This window comes from Mesocricetus auratus, unplaced genomic scaffold (assembly GCF_017639785.1).
Source record: "Mesocricetus auratus isolate SY011 unplaced genomic scaffold, BCM_Maur_2.0 Super-Scaffold_100018, whole genome shotgun sequence".
In the NCBI taxonomy this organism is placed as follows: domain Eukaryota; kingdom Metazoa; phylum Chordata; class Mammalia; order Rodentia; family Cricetidae; genus Mesocricetus; species Mesocricetus auratus.
In genome coordinates this window covers 21,906,588-21,921,490 of record NW_024429199.1, presented here as the reverse complement: position 1 = coordinate 21,921,490, position 14,903 = coordinate 21,906,588, and the positions used below count along the sequence as shown (strand labels likewise).

The following is a 14,903-nucleotide window of genomic DNA, read 5'->3' as shown; positions in this document are numbered from 1 at the left end:
GACCACCATGAGAGCCCTTGTTTACTAGGCACCAGGCTGAGATTCAACTCTACAAAGTAAATAAATAAAGTCACCTAAGCCAGGCATGTTGAGTCATACCTACAATCCCAGCACTAGGAGGCAAAAGCAGGAAAACCGGTTACCCTTTGCCTGAGCTACAATGGCACAAAAAAATTAGTCACCCAAAATTAGTTCTGTCATTAATTAAAACAAAATTTATCTTTTGCACAAATTCAAACAACCACAGGGCAAATGTTACACTAATAACAAAGATGAATGGAAACTTAAAATTAGCATTACTAATACTAACCAACACTTAAACAGGTATTTTATGCTGGGCACATTCAACTAAGAGCACTTTGGGAAGTAATCACTTAATTGATACAACTATGCTATCAGGGAAGACTATTGTAGCGCCAGCCAGATGATTCAGTCTCTTGCCCACGAGCAAAGTGTAGATTCAGGAGCTGCCATCTGGATCAAGTGGCTCTGTTACATGACCCACAATTTCCAGAATCAACTAGGCCCTGTACCATATACCCTACCATGTACTGACTGCAGCACTGTAAACTGAGGCAGATCTTTCAGAAAGCAATGTGCCAATAGGACATGAGCAAGAAGATGGTCTAATGTGGGTTTCTGTCATATACACTTAGCAGACTCCTCACAACCTTGCTTGAAGGAAAAAGAAAAGGGGGAGTCACTTAAATGCCGAATAGAGAAACTCTACATGCTCAACTCTGGTGACTGGCAACAACAGATATGATGAGTATAACAACAGGGGAAAGGTGACTCTCACACAGACAGGTATGTGGGGGCTGGGGAGATGGCTCAGAGGTTAAGTGCACTGGCAGCTCTTCCAGAGGTCCTAAGTTCTAGTCCCAGCAACCACATGGTGGCTCACAACCATCTGCAATAAGATCTGGTGCCCTCTTCTGGCCTGCAGGCAGACATGCAGGCATAATACTATATATATAATAAATAAATAAATCTTTAAAAAAAACAAAGCAAGAAAATAAAAGATTTGAGGTCAAGGGTATAGCTCTGGTAGACATAGTGTGCACAAAGCTCCAGGCTTGGTCCCCAGCATTACAAAAACAGACAAATGTAAGATTAATTAAAAAGCAGAGGGAAGCTGAGCGTTGGTGGCGCACGCCTTTAATCCCAGCACTCGGGAGGCAGAGGTAGGCAGGTCTCTGTGAGTTCGAGGCCAGCCTGGTCTACCGAGTGAGTTCCAGGACAGCCTCCAAAACAATACAGAGAAATCCTGTCTCGAAAAACCAAAAAACAAACAAACAAACAAACAAAAAGAAGAGGGAAAACTGTATGCACTCAAGATTTACAGTTAGAAAGAGGAAGGATTAAGGCTAAAAAGTACTTCTGAATGCTAAACACTTTCCAAGTGCTGTACTAAATTGTTTTTAAACTGAATGTTACTTTTATATGGAAAACTGTCAATGTCAGTATTTAAAGTGTCTTCTAAAATATCACCTGACTGCAATCAAATATTCAAATCACAGGTCCACTTCAGCCAATGATTATCATCAAAGTCAAGCGAACAAAAAACATAAAGACAGCCTGCCTAAGACATACAAAACAGGCTTCATATCTGAACAGTGATATACAGCCCCAGTAAGCAAGGCTCTCTTCTGATCCCTGAGCTAAACAGCTATAAGAAGAGCCTGCCGTTCATTGTGGTCTAGCTACTCACACTAGCTACTAACAGTAGCATAGCAGGTCTCCAGAAATGTTTAAAAGTCAAGGCAATCAAGCCACTTAACCATCCTCATCATGAAAAGGGAACAATCTAAATTATTAAGGATTGACAGATCACTAAAGTAAGGACCCAGTAACTTCGACAAGCACCTTAAGCTTTGTTACTGTATGGAAAAGATGTAAGATAAGCTAACAACATCCTAAACTGCAAAGCCACACTGTAAATGAGTGGAAAGAGTTCTCTCCTTCCGTGTCTGTCCTATTATCCATACCCTTGCATCTCATAAAAAAAGTCATCTCAAGCAGGAACACTTTGGCATCTCCCCACAAGATACGGATCTTTCCATTCACATGAAAGCTAGAAACACATTTACACTATTTACATACTTTATATTTACATATAAGTATTTACATACTTAGCAAGTTTGTACAACATATTTTAATATCCGTATGCTTTGTATACATTTAGGATATGACGATCTTAATGAACACCTTTTTTCTCCTAATTACTTTTTAGTTCCTTTCACTCAAAACTCCAATCCCTAATTCCTACCCAAGTTCAGCATATAGCAAAAGCTGACCCGAGCTCAAGTTCATTCTGGGCTCCAGCAAATTGGCGCCAGTTTTAAAGTGCTCATTTCCAAACTTCGAATAAAACCCTAAATGATACAAAATGGTGTTCAGATGTTTCTATTTGCCATAAAATAAAATGAAATGAAACGGAGGGGTTTTTTTTTTTCTTGGTTCCTTTTACCGCCCAACACTGTAGGGAGGGATGTTGCAAAAACTTTGGGTCATGCGTCATGAGATCCGAAGAGGTAAACTACAACTCGTGGGCTCACACCCTGCGTCACCGGCGGTGTGGAGTAGTGCACCATGGTCGCATCGCAGCAAGCACGGTGCCCTGAGCAGAGGGGTGCACTGGGCTGCAGGCACAGCGCAGTGTCGGGGCGCAGGAGGGGAGTAACGCGAGGGGCGTGGGGCTGCGGGAGGCCTGGGAGGCGGAGCAGGGCGGCGAGCCCGCCCCACGGCAGAGGCGGCCCGGGGCGCGCAGGGCGGTGCGCTCGCTCTCACCCGCTGCGGGGCGCTCCATGGTCGCGGCGCGGAGGAAGAGGCGAAGGCCCGGGGGGCGCGGGGCGGCGGGGGCACTGGCCGCGGAGGCCAGGCCTGCGGAGGCGCGGAGCCCCGCAAAGCGCAGCATCCCCGGCACCCGCCGCTTCGGGAGGAGCCGGAAGGGGCCGAGCCGCATGGGCGCGGGTACCCGGATTGGGGCCGGGCTCGGGAGGCGGGGCCGTCCCCGGGGCCGCCTGGGCTCCGACCTCTGGCCGCCCTCCGTTATTTCCTGCGGCGCGGCCCTTCCCGTCCCACGCTTCGAGGGGCGAGATTGGGACGGGCTGAAAGCATTCCTTGGCCTGCTGTCTCTTGAGAACCCGGGTGTTTGGTTTAGCTTGGAGCTTTGAAAACACAATTCTGATTGCAAAATATGTGGGAAGGGCGACATGTACAAGAGCAAGGTCTCGTACGCCGGTATAATGAGATGCTTTATTTACTTTGCTTTCCAAAAAAAAAAAAAAAAAAAAAAAAAAAAAGACCAAATTGGGACGCAGTCTGAAATTTTTAACAGCAGTTTAATAGCTACAAGTTGGAATAGCTAGATGGAAATCATCTACTGAGTTTTGGAGAACAGGGTCCTCAGTATCTAAGTAAAATAGAAGAGAAAGCAATTTACTTTAAAAAAAATAGTAAGATATAAATGCTTTTTGCCTTAGTACAGAATACTACTAGTTTTTCCCAGCTAGGGGTGAATGGCGGCATTCTTGGGTTTGATTTTCTGTTGTTATTGTTGGTGGGGGTTTGGGTTTTTTGGGGGGCTGTCGGGAGCAAGCAGGTAGTTATGCGTAGTTGGTATAGCAAAAGTTATATTTTATCATGCTAAGGGTCATCACACAAGGTTCACACTCTAAGTTCCTAACTACCGTCCTAAGCCTATCTCCCCAAGGCTGCTCACCTGTGGGTCTTAGCTGAAGGTCAGGACTCTGATTCGAGGGTCAGGATCCTGGGGGAGCCTCTCCAGATGCAGAGCAGACCAAGGTGGCATCTCTCCAGATGTGCAGAGCAGGGCATTGCTCTAGGTCTCTGTTTAAATACTGCCCAGTGGGCGGGTCTAGTCGTCTGTGTGGTTGTCTTGGGTGAATGACACCACTGGGTTCTGGTTATCAGATAAGTTTCCTGACTAAGCAATTTTTACATAACTAAAGGGTATGTTTTACTATGCTTGGTACAGGGTTGTATGTTTTAATTTAAGAAAACAGGGTGCTGTACCGAGAACATGAAGTTGATCCAGTCCATTTTGAGAACACTTCACTTATCATGAATATATCCCAGAATGAGCAAGAAAACAAAGACCCCCCACATAGCTACAGTAATTGACACAAGCTGTCTTAATGGGACACCCTTCTTCACCATACTCTAGAACTATGTAGCTGGAGTTCAGGGCCAACTTAGGGGTGCATACGAAGTTCCAGAACAGCTTGACCTACATAGTAAGACCCTGTCTTAAAAAAAAAAACAGTTAGAAATTGACATGAAGACCATACACTTGAAAACCTCAAAGGAGGTTACAATGGCCTCTAGCTGTACCTGTAGTACTAAGAAGCTGGTAAAGAGATACAAAGACTTCCTTACTTAATGTTTAAGGTTCCAGTCCTTTTTGTGCATGTAAGACTGTGTTTTCAGAGGAGCAGATTACCTAATCACAGAGAAAAAAAAAAAATAAGCAAGGGAGGCAGGAGGATCTTGAATTCAAAGGCCAGCCTAGACTACATGAGGAGTTCAAGACCAGCTGAGCTGGGCAGGAAAGGGAATATGCCACTTTGGCATAAGGATTAGTTGGAGCTGAAAGCAACTTAGAAGCCACAGAACGAAACAATTCTTTGCCCTTCCCTTTTCTGCCTGGAAGTAGAAGATGCATTTCTCTTAGTAAGGATTTCTTTTTTAATGTGACTGGCAAGTAGGAACAGCAGACAGAAACAGCAAGATTAACATAAGAAGGAAGCCAGGAGCCAGTTTGCAAAGTCTAGAGCTCCCCCCAACCCCACTCCCAGGATTTGTGTAACAACAGCATAATCAGGAAGAAATGATGCTATACAAACCTGGGAGAAGTGGGTGAAAGGTTCAGGCATTATGCTGGCCTGCCCTGTTACCTGGCAGGATACACTCAAGCAGCACTGTGGTCAGCCCAGAGTTCCATGAGAACCACGCAGGTGCAAAGGACCCCTTTGAAGGACTGACCCCTGCCTGTTTATGCTCTCTTACTCTTGCCTTCCTCTCTCTCCATCTCATCTTCTCTCTCTCCGTCTCCCTCCCTCCCTCCCCTCCTCCCCTCTCTCCCTCCCTTCCTCCCTCCCTCCCTCCCTCTCTCTCTTTCTCTCTCTCTCTCTCTCTCTCATATCTTATCTCTCTCTCAGCTCTGCACAGGCTGGTTACCTCTCACCCCCCCTTTCCCTCCCTGTCTACCAATAAACTCCACGTGTGATCGTTGAGTCACAGTTTGTGTCTCGTTACTGGGTAAACATAGACATTTTAACAACATTGGTTCCCTGACCAGGAACCTCAACATTTTAACAACATTGGTTCCCTGACCGGGAACCTAGACATTTTAACAACAGTGGGTGCTGCACCTCCTTTAAAAAACCAAAAACAGCCGGGCGTTGGTGGCGCACGCCTTTAATCCCAGCACTCGGGGGCAGAGGCAGGCGGATCTCTGTGAGTTCGAGGCCAGGCTGGACCGACAGCCTCCAAAACAGAGAAACCCTGTCTCATAAAACCAAAAAAAAAAAAACCAAAAACAAGCCGGGCGTTGGTGGTGCACGCCTTTCATCCCCGCACTCAGGAGGCAGGGGCAGGCGGATCTCTGTGAGTTCGAGGCCAGCCTGGTCTACAGAGCGAGTTCCAGGACAGCCTCCAAAACAATACAGAGAAACCCTGACTCGGAAAAAAACAAAAGCAAAGCACAGTGCTTCTATTTCTAACCCTGCATCTGTGGTGCAATCCTCAGTCTTGTAACATAACTTCCAGTGGTAGGATTGGGACACCAACCCAGCTGTAAAATCCTTGACCTGTAGATTGTAATCTAGCCTGCCTGCAGGATGCGCGGGGACAACTGAGGCACAAGGTTTGTGGGAGTGGCCAACCAATAACGGGTCTACTTTGAGATCCGTACCAAGAAATGAAGCCCATGCCCAAAACTGCCTGATTGACTAGGAATCGGAGGCTTGATATCCCTGAGAACTAGGATAGGAAAAAGAAAAAAGAAAAAACAAAAAGATTCCTAATGACAATCTACTATATTCATAGATCTGGTGCCTAGCCCAGTGGCCATCAGAAAGGCTCCCTCCCGCAGCTAATGGGAACTGATGCAGAGATCCACAGCCAATCATTAGGCCCAGAGAGAGTGCAAATTGGATATCTCCATCAGGTCCCTCCCCCTCAAGCACTGGAACCCCAAGGAAGTGGGAGGAAGAAAAAAATTATAGGAGGCAGAGTGGTTGAGGACACCAGGAGAGCATGGCCCTCAGAGACAACTGCAATCACAGAGCCTGCATAGGTCTGTCCTAGGTCCTCTGCAAATATGTTATGGATGTTGGCTTGGTGTTTTTGTGGGACTCCTAACAGTGGAGGTGGGGGTGTCTCTGGCTGTTTCACCTGTTATTGGATTCCTTTTCCTTCTACTGGATTGTGTCACCCAGCACTGATATGAGGGTTTGTGCCTAGTCTTACTGTAACGTGTTATATATACCATGTTTGGTTGATATCCCTGGGAAGCCTGCTCTTTTCTGAAGGAAAACAGGAGGAGTGGATCTGGGGGAGAGAAAAATTGGGGGGGGGGTGTAAGCCCCTCAAGGCATGTGAGTGGCAAGGCTCTTCCCCAGGCTATTCTCGGGATCTTTTATTTATTTATTTATTTATTTTGGTTTTTATGAGGCAGGGTTTCTCTGTATTGTTTTGGAGGCTATCGGTCCAGCCCAGCCTTGAACTCACAGAGATCCGCCTGCCTCTGCCTCCCGAGTGCTGGGATTAAAGACGTGCGCCACCACCGCCCAGCTATCCTCAGGGTCTTAATGGCTGGCTCCAGCCCCTCAAGACAAGGGCAGCCAAGCTCCACCCTACAGGGAAAAAAAAAAGCCCAAGACCGGGTCACAAAATCCCACCAATTCCAGGCCACCCTAGAAAGCTCCATTCCCCCAAAGAAACCCTATAAAAACCTGCCTCCTGCTCAGGTCTCTGCTGCTTCTCTCCCAAGCAGAGGCAGCCACCCTTTTGTGACTTTCCCAATAAATCACTTGTGTGAGGTTTGTTATGTGGTATGACTCTGTGGTATTCCTTGGCTCCTGACTGCCAGGATACCTTTCCCTTCAGAGCTGTAACACTTCTGGGCCGGGTGGGGGGTATTGAATGAAAAAGGCCCCCATAGGCCCATAAAGAGTGGCACTATTAGGAGGTGTGGCCTTGTTGGAGTAGGAGCCTCACTGTGGAGGCAGGCTTGAAGTCTCATGTGCTCCGTGTTGACACAGTCTCTTTCTGCTGCTTGCAGATCAGGATGCAGAACTCTCAGCCGCCTCTCCAGCATCACATCTGGCTAAACCTCCGAACTGTAAGCCAACCCCAATTAAATGTTTTCCTTTATAAAAGTGGCTGTGGTCATGGTGTCTCTTCACAGCAACAGAAACTCTAAGACAGGGAGGGGAACTGCGAGGAGTGGAGGGAGGGGAAATTGTATGAGAGAAAAAAAATTTTTTAAAAGGCCTGGAATAGGATGCACTCTGAACTCAGATTCAAGGGCAGGCACTAAGCATGCGTTTCCTTTTCCTTGACCTGTTTTTCTATTCCTGGCCAAGGTCTAAACATGTTCTCTGCCTCTCTGGCCTTTCTCACTGTTTCTCTGACCTCTGTGCCAAATCGAAAAAGCATGATTTCTCTCAACTTTGCTCTTCCCAACACTGGCCAGGATTTACAGCTCTCCTGCCCTGGTTGTTTTTCTCTCATACTCTGAGGTGGCTATTCTTCTGTCGGCTAGGCACACAAACTAGAAAGGAGGGGACCTCAACTGAGATAAAGCCTCCAAAAGATCTAGCTGTAAGGCATTTTCTTAATTAATGATTGATGGGAGAGGACCCAGCCCACTGAGGGTGGGGAAACCCCTGGGCTGGTGGTCCTGGGTTCTATAAGAAAGCAGGCTGAGCCAGTCAGTAAGCAGCACTCCTCCATGGGCTCTGTGCCAGTTCTTGCCTTGGGGTTCGAGTTCATGTCCTGACCTCCTTTGATGATGAACAGTGATACGGAAATGTAAGCCAAATAAACTCTTTCCTTCCCAACTTGCTTTTCGGTCATGGTGTTTCGTTGCAACCAAACTGCAATCCTAAATTATTTTGTTAAAGAAACTAAGATCCCAAAGGGAACCCTGGATGGATTGGTTCCTTTGTTTTCCCATACCAGAAAGCAGAGAGCGAAGTTTCTCTGTATAACAAACTGTACTCAATGCCTTTATTTACCATATATTTGCTGGTCACCTTTCCGCAGTTGGCCCTTGCTACCTTCCTCTCCCAAGTCCAAACCCTCTTTTCCTTTGCGTAGCGTCTTTCACCCTTTACCACCCCGTGCTATAGAGTGAGGGCTGGGTAGTCTCGGTAGCCTGAAACATGGCTGTCTCACACCAGAGAGACTGAAAATACAGCAGTTGCTCATCCCCCAAATCTGCACGTCTCAATCTGGTGCTGAATACACTGAAGATTCCTAGAGAGCCACTGGTCTTCAGGCCACCTTAGGAGACTAAATTTCGGTCCTAATATCATCAAAGGAATGCAGCAGTGGCAACAGCAAAGTGGGTAAACTTGCCAGAAAGAGTGAAGACAATCCACCAAAAAGCAATAATAAGTAGATAGATAGATAGATAGATAGATAGATAGATAGATAGATGGATGGATAGATAGATAAGTAAAAATAAAAACAGCCTCCTTCCATCTCCTTTATTTTGGGCTGCCACCAGAAGAAGAGGCTCACTTTTAGGGTGGGTCTCCCCACTTCAAATATTATGATCAAGAAAATGCCTCACATGGGTTGATTACAGATCCAATCAAGTTGGCAACCAAGATCAACCATCTTGTGAACAGAAGTGGCATCCGCTGTCCCAAGGGACCAGAGCTGCTGTAACGATGTGCTGGGAATGTGTGTGACGCCTCGAAAGAACAGTGCCTGGACCCAACCCTTCCACCTTCCTGCTCCACTACACCTGTGCCTGCCCTGGTTATCTCTTGCGTCATGTTACTGTTTCCCACGTTAGTCCACCGGAAGACAGAAACTGCGCTATCAACCATAGTCCACCCAAAGACAGAAACTGCACTATCACATCTTTGGGTTACCAAGTACACAGAGTTCACTCTGTAGGCATTTAGTTAAGGAATGGGTAAAAATTCCAGATCTATTTTTTGACTACTCATATCTATCGATCAATAAATAAATAAATATTGTAGCACACCCAAATGAATTTCAAAGAAAGAAAAGGAGGAAGGAAAAGAGGAAAAGGGGGAGGGAAGAAAGAAGGGATGGAGGAAAAAGAAAAGACATCATAGGCAATGTTTTTAAGCTTCTCCAGCCTGAAGCTAAAAATTAGCTTGCATTAGCATCTGTGATAAAAGTCTCTTGGGTCTTTCCGGTTATATCAGGCTGTCCCCAACTGTGTCTGGTGTTGCTGATGAATTAATCCAGGCTGCCAATCATTCCCAGAGCTTGCCTCAGTGAGCTCTCTTGATCCAGCTGACTCCATGAAGCCAGCTCCCACCACAGTCTTCCTGGGTTGGTCCTTTGCAGAGGAGACCAACTCTTCCTGCGACCCTGTTTTCTGCTCAGACAACTGCAGAATCAAAGGTGCTGTTGAGAACCTCTGAGAGTTACAGAGTTCGTTGAGATAGTAAGTTCTTTGGAACACACCCAGCCTTTCTTCTTCGCGTAGGGCAGTGTACATTGTCTAGATGGCTACACAAGGAGGGTTCGGGTTCAAGTTCCTACATGGTTCCTATAGCAAGAGCCATCGTTGACCTTTGAACTTGCCACTAATTGGCCCATTCCTCCTACCAGATTCCTATCTATGTAGACCAGGACCTTCTTCTGGTTTTGGCTATCATCCCTTCCTTTGTGAGCATCTGCCACAACAGCTTTTCTAATTCTTATTCTAGAAACTTGCATGTCCTGCATATAAATGACAGATGCCAATGCTCTCAAAGGAGGGTGGAGTCATATAGTTTTACAAGAGTGACCTCAGGATGACAGTCCATTATGTCGGAGGGGAACCATAAAACATGTTCTTTTTTAGCATAACACATGTAAGGTACCTCCTACCATCAGCCCCTCCCTATTTTTGTTGCTGAGGATTTAACCCAGGACTTCTTACATCCTAGTCATGTGTTACTAAACTACACCACCAGCTCCTGTCCTAACTTGATACTATGTTTTCAGTAGTGATGCAGTTAATAAAGGTCTGATAATATTTGTGGGGACACCAGACCTTGAGCAGAAACCCACTTCCCCTTCAGCCTGGGAGCAGGCAGCTGTGAGATAATGTTTACTGAAAACAATTCAGTGCTATAAAGCTCTTGATAGGGCTCAGATAAGGGCTTGCTCACTGAAACACCTTGACTTTGATCCCCCCTAAGGCTAGATGCCTCTTCCTGCTCCCTGCTGTGTCTCCCTGATTCTGGGGCCAGAAATTAAACCACCAGCCAGGAGGGTGAGGAGTCTGGGAGAGCTGGGAGAGCTCAGTTGGAGAATTGTATGTAGATGGATGGCAGAAGTCCTTAAAAAGGGGAAGCGTTTTTTTCTTGGGGAGTTCTCCTCCTAAGCTGACTTGGGAAGCATAAAGTTTTCTTAAAGCAACCGGCCGGTCTCTGTGTCATCTATCCTGACCACCTCGCTACATTCTCGGATGCAGGCTGCACAGCAGGTGCGACAAATATTAACTATTAGACTTTGAGATTTTAAAACTTTTTAAAGTTTTTCAACAGCTGTCACTACAAATCTAGAATTCACTTGTGTTGTTTTATAGAAAAAAATGCAGGGAATTTATGGAATGAAATGAAACATCGACCCTGGACCTGACCTGCATTTGCAAGGGTCTGTGTTCAGTTCGCAGTACCACAATATATTATATAAATCAGAAATATTAGGAGTATTATTGATATATATTGATGTAGAAATATATACATACATGCACTATGATTGCACACATTTCATAAAAATTATATATACAACATTGTAACCTTAAGAGGAGGAGAAGGGGAGGTCTGTGCTAGAATGGGCTAGGATGCCATGGTAAAGGAGATAGAGGACAAGGGAGAAGGGGAAGGGAACAAAGGAAAGGGGGCAGAGATTCCCAGAGGGACGAGGGACTGCCTCTGGATAGAGAGGATACAGACATGGCACATAGAAAGGCAGTTTACGACAGTAAAAGGAGAATCCCCTGTTAGGATGAGGTGCTTAATTTTATTTGGACATGCTAATTAGATAAACCAAAGGGGCCGGGCGGTGGTGGCGCACGCCCTTAATCCCAGCACTCGGGAGGCAAAGGCAGGCAGATCTTTGTGAGTTCGAGGCCAGGCTAGACCGATAGCCTCCAAAACAATACAGAGAAACCCTGTCTCATAAAAAAAAAAAAAGATAAACCAAAGGGGGCTTCTGATTGCTGGACTTCAGTACTTCTATAGCTGGACTTTGGTAGTCAGCCCCAGGAGGAGGAAGTGGCCCAGTAAGGGAATAGACCTTGGTGGCAGCTTTAGGAATCTAATGATTTTTAGCAAGGCAGAGGGAATGGGGGAGAAGGGCAAGGCCTGACAGAGTCACATATTCAAGTGGGCTAGTGTCCCTTCAATGTGTCATTCTTTGAAGATGTTTTATTACTTTTTAAAGGGCATGTGTGTGTGTGTGTGTCTGTGTCTGTGTTGTGTACCGGCATGTTCATGTGAATGCAATTCCCCTTCGAGGCCAGAAGAGGATGTTGGATTCCGGGAGCTGGAGTTACAGCTGTTGTGAGTTGTCCAATGTGGGTGCTGGAAAATGAACTCAGGTCCTTTTATACACGCAACATCTCTCCAGCCCCAGTATTTTATTTCTTGAAATAAATTCCCAGAAAGCAGCTTGATAGATGAAAGATCATGACTATAATATTTTGAACCATATTTCTAAATTATCCATCAAAATGTTCAAAGCCACATTTGTACACCCAGCACTCAGAAGGCTAAGGCAAGATAACTGCCTGGGCATACTACGGAGTAAGTCTAAAGCTAGCCCTGAGCTTCACAGCAAGACACTGCCCACCCCTTACCCCCAACCCCAAATTACAGGCTTAAAAGCAGTTTTTGTAAGTTCATTCAATTCTACTACTTCGAAATTCTTCCCTTATTTTTCATCTACAAAGTGCAAATGGTTATTTTAGCTCTTACTTATTTGATGGTTAGTGAATCTGAATACAGTTTTCTTGGGTCTCAGAAAACATTCTACTTTGAACTTCAACTGCAAGGCCCTGGGGAGCAGAAAGTATCAGGAAGGGTCTCCCCAAAATTCCACGTGTCTAAACACCAGATCCACCAAAGAGGAGCCAGATTGTCTTTAGCCCTCCATCTTCAGTCTGATTAACCAAGGAATATTAAACTCAACTCACCGAAGGAGAGCCCAAGCAGTCTTCACTACAGGAAGTTTCCTCTGATCCATTCTTCTTTTTCAGGCCTTGAAGTCATCTCCTGCCTCTTTGAAGCTGCCGGCATCACCCTGTCTCCTTTCCTCCTCTCTGCCTCCTTAGAGGAGTGTTTTTAATTATCTGGCCCATTGTTTATCTTGGTTTGTTTTTGTCTTGCTTTGTTTTCAGACTAGCTCTCGTGTATCCCACCCAGGCTGTCCTCACACTCACTATGAAGCAGAGAAGGACCTTGAACTCCTGACCTCATAAGTGCTGAGCTTGCTTGTATGCCCACCATACTCGGCTCAGGCCTTTCTTTCTTTCTTTCTTTCTTTTTTTTTGAGTTTTATATAACTTCCATGATCATCTACATATTAATATGAGTCTATGTTTACTTATGTAACTTGTCTATTATCTTTCATGTTAGAAAATCTTGAGAGTCATATGCATTTGATAGTCACATGTCTGTATATGGAAAGCATTTGCTTTTACCTAACTTTGTTTCTACCTCATAAAATCTACTTATTAATGACTTTAAATTGTGTGGGGGTTGCTGTTGTTTGTTTTTGTCTTTTTCCTTTAGAGACGGGCAAATGCAATTCATGCTAGCCTGTAACTCACTGCTTAATCAAGGATGACCTTGAACTTCTGATCCTCTGCCTCCCAAGTGCTATGACTACAGCTGTGTACCATCAAGTCTGATTTATGTGGTGCTGGGGATCAAACCCAGGGCTTCAAGTATACCAGGCCAACCCTCTACCAACTGAGCTACATCTCCAGCTCAATAGTTTGTCACATATTTAAAGAAAGCATTTGCTTTAACTTGTTCTTTGTATTTAATTATATACAATAGTTTTATGAAAATTTGATAATCTGTTTTTTATGTTTTAATTTCAGTTAGTGTTTTATAACTTCGCTCTGATGCAAAAAAAAACAAAAAAACAAAAAAAATAACTTCGCTCTGATGACTTAAAGTATTTTCTCTTTGCGATTATTTCTTTGCTTTTTAAATTTTTATTACATGTGTTTGTTTATTTATTTATTTATTTGGGGTGCACACAATATGCAAGCGCCCACTCTTCTCTTCCACTATGTGGGTCCAAGGAACAGAACTCAGGCTATGAAGCTTGACTGCAAGCAACTCCACTTGTCAGTCCATTTCACTAGCCTGCATGTGTCTGATTGTTTGATGGAAAGCTCTTATTTCTAGCCCAGGCTGGCCTCAAGCTTGCAGCAATTTTTGTGACTCAACCTTCTAAATGGTGAGATTACAGGCACAAACTACCACATCAACTAGAAAAAGACTCTTACACTTTATTAAAATGCTCATATCACTATCATCATCATCATGCCCCCACCATCATCACCATCACTATCATCATCATCACTATCATCATCATCATCACTATCACCACCATCACTATCATCATCATCATCACCACCATAATCATCATCACTATCATCATCAGCAACACTTTCATCAGCATCATAGCCATCACTATCATCATCATCACTATCACTATCATCATCATCACTATCACCATCATCACTATCATCATCATCATCATCACTATCACCATCATCATCACTATCACCATCATCACTATCATCATCATCACTATCATCATCATCACTATCACCATCATCACTATCATCATCATCACTATCACCATCATCACTATCATCATCATGCCCCCACCATCATCACTATCACTATCATCATCATCATCACTATCAGCAGCAGCAGCACTATCATCATCATCACCATCATCATCATAATCGTCTCTATCACTATCATCATCATTACTATCATCACCATCATTATCATCATCCTCTTCAAATCACTTTAAAACACTCATGAGAAGCAGGGGAAAGAAGTGGGGAGGGTGTAGCAAAACACAGTAAAATGCAAGTGGGATAACGGGGTGAATCCTAGAAACCTTGCTTATTTATGTATCCTGAGTTCAAGGCACCCTATCAGCTTCCCTGACTATGATATAGCTATCAGGTTGCCAAAGCTACTAAAACATTGCTCGACCAGAAAAAATGCAGGAACGAGTCTCCTATGTCATGGTTTGGGTCTTAAATAAATATGCCCAAAGTCCAAAAAAGCAGATATTCTCTCCCAAGACAGTAGCACTGCTGGGAGGTAGTCTAACTCTTGGGAGGCACGATCTGCTGTATGCACGTGAGGTAACTGAGATGTGTCCTTGAAGGGGCATTAGGTCCCCAAATTATCATTCATTCTCTCTGACCTCTCTCTCTCCCCATTTCCCCTTTCCATCTCCCTGACTGTGAGGCTGTATGCTCTACCTCATTACAAGCCCCAAAGCAACCCAGCCAGCTGACCCTCACCAGAAACCTGCAAAACCATGAGCCATAATAAATAACTCCTCTTTTAAGTTTATTTTCTCAGATAGTTTGTCACTGACACAAAAAGCTACCTCCCCCGGGTGTTGGTGGC

The 14,903-nt window shown here is 44.8% G+C and overlaps 1 protein-coding gene across 7 annotated transcripts in view; it reads right to left on the bottom strand.

The window, feature by feature from the left end:
- The window catches only part of Akap7 (A-kinase anchoring protein 7), a 112,744-nt gene extending 108,900 nt beyond the window's left edge, over positions 1-3,844 (bottom strand). For 6 of the 7 annotated variants that reach the window (XR_005881803.1, XM_021224168.2, XM_013110224.3 and 3 more), the window contains exon 1: positions 2,791-2,949. Coding sequence is in view for 5 of the 7 variants with exons in the window: in XM_021224168.2 (XP_021079827.1) it covers positions 2,791-2,917 (127 nt within the window). In the remaining 2 variants the exon portion in view is untranslated. Of the gene's footprint in view, positions 1-2,790; positions 2,950-3,724 lie in introns of those variants that run through there. The other variant, XM_040758168.1, reaches the window with a different exon arrangement.
- Between the last annotated feature and the right edge of the window lie 11,059 nt (positions 3,845-14,903).